The 12602-nt window shown below is 31.4% G+C and overlaps 1 protein-coding gene across 1 annotated transcript; it reads right to left on the bottom strand.

Moving 5' to 3' along the window:
* Positions 1-11224: 11224 nt before the first annotated feature.
* Positions 11225-12560, bottom strand: LOC140986891 (uncharacterized). The gene is made up of 3 exons (XM_073455283.1): positions 12343-12560; positions 12047-12174; positions 11225-11485 (listed from the first exon to the last, which is right to left on the bottom strand). Exons 1-3 carry the CDS (start codon positions 12499-12501, stop codon positions 11377-11379), a joined length of 396 nt encoding a protein of 131 aa, XP_073311384.1. The 5' UTR covers positions 12502-12560; the 3' UTR covers positions 11225-11376.
* Positions 12561-12602: the final 42 nt, after the last annotated feature.

Consider the following 12602-nt stretch of genomic DNA (forward strand, 5'->3'; position numbering starts at 1 on the left):
TCTGCCGCTCTCTACACTGGACACTGCAAAATCCCAAATCCCCCCTGCACACACACACACACACACACATAATGAAAATCAAACTTTTTAAGGTTGAAAAATAACAACCTAGAATTCAAATTTTCTTGATCAAATGTTAGAAAAATTAAAAGGGCTTGATTAATTTCTCCTAATCTACCTGTACATGTAAACTTCTTTATCAAGACTCAGTGTCTTTTGGCAAAGATGGCATGATTTGAGAAGGAAACATGAGTGATTTTCTTGTGTTCTTTGATTGAGGCAAAACACTGGTTTGACTAAGATCTTCGAGTTTCCACTGCCCATTTTTGTAAGAATTTTCAGCCCTTCATTCTCATCATCCAACTCCAACCCTTTGCGCAAGCCCAAGATATTGGAATCCTTTTTCTTGCTCCAAATTACAGACAACATATTCAGTTCTTTGTGCGTGTAAGTATCAGTGAAGTTTTGTTTGTGTCTGAAGCTGTAAGGGAAGGATTGTGAGGTGGAGGGGTGACTGATTGGGTATTTATTGGCATATTCAGTGAAGGTGTGGACAAAAATGGAAAAATGTCAAAAAAAAAAAATTTGTTTTAGGGAAGTACATTTTTTTTTTCCAAAACGTGGAAATTATGCAAATGGTATATTAAATATTTAATGAGTGGTTGGATATTTTATTATCCAATTTCCATATCTACCCAATCGGTAGATTTCTCAAGATTAATAACGCGGCAATTCACTGCCACAAATTATTATATCCACCGTCCATGATTAGGGAAGTTAATTTTTCTCGTGAGTTCGGGGCTCTGTTGGAAAAACATAAAACAGAACAAGTTTAGAGATTAATTTTTCGGGTTTGGGTTCAGATTTCAGATTCAAGGATTTTTTTGAATTCAAAAAAATAGTTCGGGATATGTATAAAGATATTATCTTCGTCTTCGAACTTGATGATGATGATGATGATGATGATGATGATAATCGAGAATTTGGATTGCCTAGTTATTATTTTTGAAGCGAATATGAGGACGAAGACAAAGATTTGATCCCCGCAAATTGAGTTCGAGGATTTTCTAAACTTAAAAAAAGCAATAATAGGGACGGGGATATATTTCGGGAGCGGGGAACCGTTGCCATATCTATCCATGCTTGAATTTACAGTGAATCAACCATAATATTCAAATTCTAGTAATTATTATTTAATTTATGATTAATTTTTTTCAAATAAATTTTAAATACAATAACTAAATTTATTATACGATTTTGGTCCTTTGGTTACTCTCGAAATTCCATTAATTAATGTAACAGAGTCCAAATTCTCATGAAATTTAAATAATAATTTTAAATTTAACAATCAAATTATTATTTTTGAATCCAAAAATAGGTCTCTTGTGAGACTGATCTAATTGATTTTTATCCGTGATACGAGTTGAGTCGATCCATAACTATCAGGAAAAATAATACTTTTGACATTAAAAAGTGATATTTTCATGAGATCGGTCAGATCGGAAATTCGTATATCAAATTTGATCTATGAAACGTGATCTCACAAGAGTTTTTGTGTAAATCCAAATACATTGTTGATCGTTAAAATTCAATCAAGTGATGGGTTTGAGGTGGAGCTGAAAGAGTGAATTTAAATTTTTTAAAAAAATTGGATCCTTGAAGATAGATTCTTTGACCATCGATTAAAATAGAGACATGATAATGATTATTAATTGGTATAAAAGGAACACAAAAACTCATGTAAGACGGTTTCACAGATCAATTTTGTGAAACAGATATTCTATATGGGTCATCCACGAAAAAGTATTACTTTTTATGTCAAATATATTACTTTTTATTGTAAATATGGACATGATTGATCCGTCTCACGAATAAAAATCCGTGAGACCGTCTTATGAAAGACCTACTCTAAAAGGAATTACAAGAATTGTAGTCTGAAAAAAATATATAGTTTATAAATGTGTGTATGTTCTTTCACGATTTCTGAGGTTATTTTTCTACCATTAAATTTTTGTGAAATAAAATTTAAATTTGGATTTTTATTAAGAAAAAATAATATACGTTGTAGTAATAGTTCATATTAGACCTGACCACCTATCGATTTCTATCACTGTAGTGATCAGTTCATATTAGACCTGGCCATCGGTAGGGTCCAGGTCCAAGTTCGGATACAAGTCTGGATCCAGCGGGTTAAGGTTGGGAAACTCCCGATCCTTAATTGTTGAATGGTTACAATCTAGGTTCAGAACCCGATGGTTCGGGTCTATGTTCGGGCCGATTAACCACAAGGTTCCAATCGGGTTCAACTCTTATGTTTTTTTTTAAAAAAATTTAATTTGTTAAATTTAAAGAATAACAAAAAAGTGTTAGAATTTGTAGGATTAGTGACCGGAAATTAAGCAAGAAAGTTAAGGAAAACTTAAAACGATAGCAACAAGATTCTAAGTTCGAACCCCGACTCAAAGCGCGCAAAAGAGCTGCCTGAAAATTTTCAGACAACATGGCATGGCTAATGCGGCCATTTATGACCGCTCGAGTGCGAAGGACGCTGCCTGAAAAATCCAAGTAGTGTGGTCCGTGCTAGGACGGCAAGGGTGACCTTTTTTTTTGACGCCCCAACGCGAGGTACATTTCCTTGATTTTCAAATATTTGAAGGGCGCGCTGGCGGCCAATCTGTTTCATGAACTAGTATTCAAGTTCTCAAATTCAAGGCATCACTTACAACTAAAAAAATATACATAAAGTAGGACTTGCACTTATGTAGTTACAACTGTATAAGTTGTCTACGTATCATCTTTTGGTGTAGAGGAATAAAATTTCATGTTGTTCTCTTATCTTTACATATTTATCTTTAGGAGTGACGTTGCTCAATCACTCACATTTCCTCCCAATGTTGTTCCGAATGTTCTTTCAATTTCATCTTTGTCTTCTTAATCACTTTTAATATCTTGTTTTCGGGTAGCGGCTTTTGACCAATCATTAAGCAAACATTAGGCTTCCAAATGTTTCAGCCTTAATCTAGAACGTCTCTCAACTAATGTGTTTCTCCCGATATTTAAATTTTGCTCCACCACGATTGATGAAACGGTGCAAGCTAGAATTTTTTTTGCTGTTATAGACAAAATTAGATATACTTATGTTTTTTGCGACTACCTTCGTAACAATGTTCTCGACTGCATCAATAAAATCAAAAGTAGTGGTGAAATAATTATCAAGTTCCTGACTGGAATTTGAGGATCTGTGTAGACAGGTTTTAAATATTAAATATTGTCAATCCGTCAGGTCCGACCCATCCGACCCAGTTGATCGACAGGTTTTAGACCCAAAAATCGTAACCGGACCCATTTGGTCGGTCACGAACACGATTTCATGTCAAACTCGTTGACCCATTTAATCGACCCCTTAACAACATGCAGTTCGGATCCAACCCAGCCGGTTGCTAGGTCTAGTTCATATAAATTTTTATAGTATGATTAATTTTTTTAATTTCGAACCCTCCCGGTCTAGTTCATATAAATTTTTATAGTGTAATTAATTTTTTAATTTTATGTAAGGAATGTAAAAATAGATTTTTTTTAATACAAGGTAATATAGAACTGTTTCTCATTTCTTTAACGTGGTGTACTATTTCTTTTCACAAACCCCAAAAAAGTTGACTTTTAAAACCATACATCGCAAAAAGTACTTTTTAATATATATATAATAAAATATTATCACCAATAAAATAAAATAAAATAAAATAAAATAAAAAATTTTAAATGCTTGATAGCGTGTGCGGTGGAGAAATATAATGATTGTGATGTGAAAATGTTATGTGTTATCCGATAAAATTGTCACGTTTATATATATTAGAAAACTATTGTGTCTCCCACTTGTTGGCCAGTATCACTGTAAGCCAGGAGTACAATGTGTCGTGATGTGTTGAAAATTGGTCAAAATTTTATTAAGATTGTAGCATGTGATATATTGTTCTTTTTCAAATATGATGGCATGATTAAAAGAGTTCATTTCTATAACGTTTGATTTGGAGGATAAAATAAATTAATGATTATATGTAAATGATAAATGAAATGATTGTGATAGAAATGTAATATATAATGTAATATTGTATTATGTTTGATATGATTTTTAAGTGTGGAATAATTTTGAATTTTTTGATGAAATGATAAAATTGCCTTTTTCTTCTTTTTTTTTTCCTCCTTTACTCCAACGGCGGTGACGGTGTGGTGGTCGGCGGAGACGGTAGTCGGCCGGCAGGCTGCGGCGGTGGTCGACCATCAGTAGGCGGCGGTATTCCGGGGGTCGGCCGGCAGTAGGCGGCGGCGATCGTCGTCCGACAATGGCGACGGTCGGCTGACAGCGGCGGTGGTCGGTCGTGACGGTGAGTTTGGATATAAGATAAGGGTAAAATTAGAAAAATAGGATGTATTAAGAGTTGGATAAATAATCCTAGGAGGTGAGGAGTGATTATTTTATCACGCCTTATACAACCTAATCATTTATAGGAGGGATTCAGTTGGTTAAATAAAAATCGTACCAAACGTTTGACTAGGTGGGTTTAACAATCATAAACCCACCTAATCTCATGAACCAAACGCCCCCTTTGAGTATTTATAATAAGTTTTTGGATTGAATTATTTTATAATATGGTTTTCAAATAATGTTAAATTATGTGTCGTAAATTTTTTTATGGATATTTTATCCTATAAATATTGTTAAGAAAATATAAATTTGAGTGAAAAGTGCTTCCATCGCTATAAATATTTGATCTCTTCATTTGGAACTTGGTACTCGGACAGCCCATTAGTTGAATTACGTAAGTTATCCATACTAGGTTTATACGATTGCATGATACCAATGTTTTAAGGTTGCGACGAATGTTTGTGTTTGAGATTCAGTTAAAAATAATCATTACCCAACTGAAGAAAAATTATAGGAGTTTTGTCATATTTAAGTAAAAACATGATCATCTACTCGCAAAATTTATATGAAATCATCTCACGGATGGGTTCTCAGGAGTTTTCCTATTGGTTTTTATTTTCATTTATATATATATTTTTTGGGTTCTGCTATTGGTGTTGGATTCTTTTGGTGTTTTTGAGTGTCATTCTTTCGAATAGTTTGCGTATTTTATGATCTTCGCTTGTTTGACATGGTTATAAGCTTCTTTGATTGGATCAGAGAAAATAATGGATTGAAACTGGTTGTGAAAAGTTGTTGATTTTAACAAATATCTTCCACTGTTTATTGGACTTGGATCTAGAGAATGGTGTCGAATCGTTCATCGGAAAATCGATCAACTTCGGGGACGATGCTTAGACGACTCCCATCCGAACTATAAGTTTTAAGGACAAGATCCTTGAAGATAAAGCTTTGCCATTATTTGGATCTGGATAACTTTTGTTGGAAGGATCTTTTAAAAACGTGTCAAAGAATATATATACAAATAATGATATATACAAAAGTTCCAGGAGACGATAAAGATAGATATCGAAAGAATTGGCTGCTCTAGGATCCAAACAGTCCCACACATGAGGCTGCTATAAAATTACAGATCAAGGTTACAAGAGCTTACGAACGAGAAAAAATTTGTCAGATTGTGAATTCGAACACAATTTGTGTTAGAGTAGGTGCTTATCAAACCAAATTGGGACTTGAATTTTATTAACATTAATATAAAACAGTTTTTTTTTACTAACATTTTACGATTTTATCAAAATATGACATTTACTTTATTTGTATACTCATGCAAACTGCATAGATAAAAACCTTAAATATACTTTAGTACCATGATGATAATTTCGCAAGGTTGATCATGAAATTCATCACGAGTGTACTGCATATTCTAAATATATTTCTAGTAGATTCAACGGCCTAAAATAAGGATAAAAGTCGCTTAAGCTCGAAAATAACATAAGTGATGTAAACGCCACATTTAATTGGTAAATGCATGGAGATGTTAAGTCATACAGATAAATGATAATGGGATGGATCACTGAACAACCCTCCCTAGGACTTTCCAAATGGTTATGTGAGATCCAAAATGCTATAACGTGATCCAACTGCATGCAAATCTAGGAAAAATTGAAAATGGTTAATTAAATTATTTTAGTTACATTAATTAAATGTGGTAGGTATGTTTACATGTTTAAAATATGATTTTCTATTAGAATGCATAAAACTATGTTTTAAAGGTTATTCGAGATGCGATCGAGGAACGGAAAGCGGGGACCGTAAAGAAAAAATATTTTTATTAAATTATTATTTTAATTAATTAATATATGGTATAATTAAAATGAAATTTTCGAAAATGGTGATGTTGAGGTGTTTTTACACGCCGAGTAAGGACGTTTTGGGAACTCGGCTAATATTTTCGAAAAGTTTCATAAACGAAATATTTTACCTACTTTCTAATCGGCGTAATGGGCCTATTATACTAAGGTTATTGGGCCTAAAATCCTACCCAATTATTTATATCAAAACTAAAACCCCCAAGCCCTAATTCCCAAGCAAACTCACGCCTACAAGCATCAAGAGACCTAGGATTTTTCTCTCAAACTCACGCCACACACTACACATTCCCAAAGGCTGATTCACGTGGGTTTTGGAAGGAAAAACGCAGAAAGTCCTCCTCGTCTCTCCGCCAACGTTCATCGCGTCTATAATTGTTTTTCGTGCGTGTTTCACCTTAATCTTTACTTGTTCATCGTTCATACCATATTATGTGTTATTATGCATGTTTGCATGAAAAATATGTTACCTTCTTATTTATTTTGGTTTTTATGCCCTATACAAAATCAAACTTTGATTTTCATGCTTTTAAACTCATGTTATTGATGCAACAAAGGGCTTCCATGGTAGGGGCATTAGAAGGGACGTTTTTCAGTAGGTTTAAGGACTCTTAGATGGGGATGTGCAAGGGTTGGAAAGGGAGGTTAAGGGCTGCACATTTTTTTGGGTCCCAACAAGAACTAGGGCACAATTCAAAAATAAAAAAAAAGGCCAACAAGGTAAGGAAAATAGCATTATTCCCCTTACAAGAAAAATAATCCCAATAAGAAGCATACTCCAAGGAATGCTTAAAAGGCCTACAAAGCCTCGTATGTTAGAACATGTTTGTTTCGACTGCAAAAATGTTGGACATTTGAAAGTATTTAGGCCAAAGTGTTCTGACAACAGCTAGATTCCAAAGAATATAGTGATGTTCCACTAAACAATGTTCAAACGATTTCAACAACAAACAAACATAAAAAAGATAGTCTTAACTAATCATACTTATGGCATGCTAGGATATGACATATTTCCTAAAGAAATATGCACAAGTTAGTATGGCAGAGCATGTTTGACTTGTCCGACATTAACTCTCTAGATAAATGCGAGTCCTGTATGAAATGAAAAATGACCAAAGCCTATTTCTCACTACAACAAAACGCTAAAAGACAACGGATTTTATCCGTTGTCGTAGGTCATTTAAAACTGTTGTAACTGATAGTGTTGTCGAAAGTGCATATTACGACAACGGTTTTAAACCGTTGTCGTAGCTATCATATTGCGACAAATTTTCAAAAATCGTGGCAAATTAGCGACGGTTTATGATATGGTTTTTGTCGCTCTTTAGCGACGGTTTAAGATATATTGTCGCTAAAATTAGCGACGGTTTAGAGAAACACGTCGCTAATTAACGACGGTTTAGACATAATCAGTCGCTAATTTTTTTACGTAAAATAAAAAAATTACTTTTATAATTTAATAAATATACCAAAAAAACTTACAATCTGACTAAGCTAATAATATTCATGATCTTAACTAATACTTAGAAATTTACCAAAAATTGAAGTGAAAAAACTTACCTTAAATTGAAACTAAAATCGTTTAAGAGAGAAAAATTTATCATGTGTAGGAAAATGGACCGAAAACGCGGATATTTATAGACAATTTGCGACGGTTTTTTGTTCAACCGTTCATATTGAAAGAAGCTTATCGTTTTACCAAAAGCTTACCGCTAGGCTAGGCTTTTACGAAACGCAAATTGTCTATAAATATCCGCGTAGGCTAGCCGACGGTTTTTTGTTCAACCGTTCATAGGACCGAGTGCTTACCGCTTTACCAAAAGCTATAGCTAGTAGTAATGGTGCAACTCACATCTTTTAAACCGCACGGCAGCTCAAGCATCACGGTTCGATCGCTCTACTAAGCAAGGACAATTATTGCACCCAACAATCTCCCTCCCACTAATTGCACTCCTTGCAATTAATGAGAATCGAACCCATGACCTTGGCTCTGATACCAATTGTAGGACCGAGTGCTTACCACTTTACCAAAAGCTATAGCTAGTAGTAATGATGCAACTCAAATCTTTTAAACTGCACAGCAGCTCAAGCACCACGGTTCGATCGCTCTACTAAGCAAAGACAATTATTGCACCCAACAAGATTGATTATACATGCATAAATATTTTCCCAAGCCAAACTGAACACGAGCCTAATTGAGTATTGGAAGTTAACTAATTATCAAAGGACTCTGATTCACAAGGACTACTTATTACCCTATCAGAATTGAATCAGTCAAATAAATTCAATGAACATTTTCAAAAGTTTTCAGAACATTTTTTAAGGATCAGAGCTAAATTGATGATATCAGATGATATATTATTCGTACATAAGAACTTTTCGATATGTTAAATTCCAGTCCATGTACATTACCGAATTGTACTATTTGTCATAAATGAAAGTTTGGTTCATGACGACTTTTATATTTGAAATGACTATCAGATTCAAAAGTCGAATATTGGATGTCATGCCTATAAATAGATCAGTTGTGTATACACTCATTCTAAACACACTTTTCTTGTTCACGAGCCTTATTCTGCATCCAAAGCTTTCAAATCCAACTTATTGTTTGTAATTCGAAACACACACTTGATTGTTATTATCAGATCATTAAGAATAATTTGTGCTAATATATTTTGTTCAAAAATACTTGTAACTGATTGGAATAGTCTTATTGATCTTATTGTTTAAGTATTGAATTATCTAGGAGTTTCAGCATGTTAGTGATAAATCTTGCTATGTGGGTTGTTTCAAATTACTTGTAATCACCAAAGTTTTCTATTAGAATCCTTTCGGAAACGAAAGAATGTGTAACGTAGGAATTGTTCAAATATTTGATAATTCCTAAGCAACTTGTATGAGCATTTACATTATTTCAGCTTTCTAGCCCAATTGATACCTTGGCTTGCAATTTATATCGTTCAAATTGATTCAATGAGTTTATTTCCACGCGATGTCCAACTGCCGGTTTAATAAGCCCAATCGACAAGAATTAAAATTAAGTGTTATTAACTCAACCGAATTATTAATAGAATTTTTTGAGATTGTTTATCTAACCCTTTTTTTTTATCAATCTCTCGATCCTAACATGCTGAGTGATTATGTATGTTATGCACCATTGATAAAAAGATGTATTTTTAAAGATAACGGCTGCGTTTGGACAAGCACTTACAAAACGTTTTTATAAAAGTGTTTTTTAAAAAATAATTATAAAAGACTTAAAAAATTGTTTTAACAATAAATATGACTTTTTTTTATCTAAATAGTTGGCAAGATTACCTTCCATAATTTTAGTTAATTATTAAAACTTACCATACATTGTTTTCACATAAATCTTATAATAATAACTATATTTAAATGTTTAATCATAATTTCTATCTTATATAATAATAATAATAAATTCATTCTTTAAATAATATCATTTACATACAACTTAAATTTTGACGAGACATATAAATTTAGTTGATTGAACCCTAATTTGTTTAATTTGATATATTGATCTCTAAGTATTTTAAATCTATTAATTAATTTCTAAGTATTTTAAATCTATTAATTAATTTCATTGAATTTTTTTATTTATTTAAAAAATTAAAATTTTAAAATAAATATTTATGTTACATTTTAGTTATTTAGATTTCATTATTGGGATTAAACTTTGATCAATTAATTCTAAAAATTGTTTATTAATTTAATTATATATTATCTGGCTGGAGACTACTTACGTGCCATATAATTAAACATGTTAAATTATAATATAATATAATATAATAAATATTAGAAAATCCAAAATATATTTAATTTTTTAGTAAAACATAATACTAAGGTTTTAATAATATAATGTAAAATTTTTTTTTATTGTATGTAAGATTATAAAATGTTGGTAAATAAAAATTTAGTACATCCCAATAATTTATGTATTTTGTTCCAAAAAAAATTAGCCAAAGTTTTATGTACCCGTACTAAAACTCGGGATAAATATTTTGTTTTTTTATATTTTATTTGTATATAGTAAAAAAATTATGGAAAAAATTTAAATTACTAAATTTTTAGTTTTTTTTAAAATTAAATATTTAGTTGTTGGTATAAAATTTTTTCATTTATATTAAGATAAATCAAAATATTACAACTTAAAAATAAATATGAGGGTAAATTTATCTAATAAATTACTAATTAGATAAGGTTGAATTTTATTAATAGTTTTTGGAGTATAAATAACACTCCTCATAAATATATGTTTGAACAACTATTCAGTGTATTTTACAAAAACGTTTTTACATTTAAAAAGTTTTTGAAAGTTCTAAAAATATCAAAAAAAAAAAAAAAGTCTGAATTATTGTTTAAAAATTATACTTGGAGAACTTATATTTTAAAGAAATTTTCATAAAAATCTTAAAAAAAATCTCGTCAAACGACATACTTTAATTTTGTTTTCAATTATAAAACACTGAAATCTTTTTTAAAATACTCGTATTATCATATATCAATAACTACTATATGATAAAAATCAAGATTTGAATTGTAAAATAATTTTATCTGGTCAATGTTTAAATTAAAATTTATAACAAATCATTAAATAATTTGTAATAAAATCTAATATACAAAATTAAATTATTCATACAGGCGAACTAATTTTATAATAAGTTATAGAATTAAATAAATTTAAACATATTCCATTGGGCCTATAAAGGGCTTGATCTGCCCACGCTTTCCATTTTTCCCCCTAGTAAACTCTTAATTACAAATTAAAATCGAATTCATCCAAATTAAAAGATTATAGATGTCGATGCGAAAAAAAAATTTATACTAACAAAACATAAAAAAAAATAAACATCAAAATTTCCGAATCGAAACGACGAACAATTCTAATTTTTTTTTTCGTATTTAGAAAAAAAAATTGTGCAAATTAAAGGGCTTATGTATTATTGAATGATCACACTATAGTTAGACATTTACATGACAAGTAAATGTTACAATAATAATCATTATTAATTAATAATAAATATTATATTGATTCAACCTTGTTTGTTGAATCCATTGATATTGAAATCAATTTGCCACATAAAATCCCTTGCCTTCACTTTTCAGCTCATGATCATCTCCATCAACTGGTTGAAGCCAACATCTTTGAAATAGGTCGATTATCTCAATGCTATTGCTGTCACAAAATCAAACCAAATCGATATCGATATTATACCAATCAAATCGTTACTCGACATAGATCGAGTAAGTATACATCAAACTCATTGGAGACATTATATTGTGTTCGATTTCAAATGATAACGAAACAAAATGTAATGACTATTTTTTTTTTTAAAACGTGAAACCTATATATTTGTTGGGTGCTATAATTGTATCTGTTTGGTAGAGCGATCGAATCGTGGTGCTTGTGTTGTTGTGCGGTTTAAAATATTTGAGTTGTACCATTACTACTAGCTATAACTTTTAGTAAAACGGTAAGCACTCGATCCTACAATTGGTATCAGAGCCAAGGTCACGAGTTCGATTTCCATTGATTGCAAATAGTGCAATTATTGAGAGGGAGGTTGTGGGTACAATAATTGTCTCTGCTTGGTAGAGCGATCGAACCGTGGTGTTTGTACTACTATGCGGTTTAAAAGATTTCAGTTGCACCATTACCACTCGCTATAACTTTTGATAAAGCGATAAGCGCTCGGTCCTACAATATTATATATAATTTCTACGATTTGTTGTATACCTTGATTTATTATTATCGAAAATCGATAATTGAGGTTGAAATCGAGGGCCCTCATCGAATCCTTCACATATTATCTCCCCATTTTCATCTTTGTAACAAACAACACCAGCAGATTGATCCTCGAAGACCTGTCAAGACATCATCAATCAAAACAAAACAAAATACAGAAAAAATACAAATCGAAATAAAATCAAGAACCCGAAAACATAAACTGATATTGTAAATCAAGCAAGCAAGCAAAAACAAAAATCCCAACAAAATTTATCTTTGAAAAATGAGTTATAATCATCAATCACCTTGTTTTTGACAGATGATCTGCTCTGTGCTTTAACTGAGAAATGAGTAGTCCTGTTTGAAGACATGGCCACTCTACTATTTGTTGGCACTTTAATTGAAGCATACTTTAGGGATAGAATTGGAGATGAAAACAGAGAATTATATCTGATGATAGCCATTGCTGCAATGTTTTTTTAACAGAAGAATGATGGGGTTGTGGGACTTAATGGAGTATGATTCATTAAACATTATTATATATACTATATATATATGTGTGTAT

The sequence above is a fragment of the Primulina huaijiensis genome, chromosome 10 (assembly GCF_012295235.1).
Source record: "Primulina huaijiensis isolate GDHJ02 chromosome 10, ASM1229523v2, whole genome shotgun sequence".
NCBI lineage: Eukaryota > Viridiplantae > Streptophyta > Magnoliopsida > Lamiales > Gesneriaceae > Primulina > Primulina huaijiensis.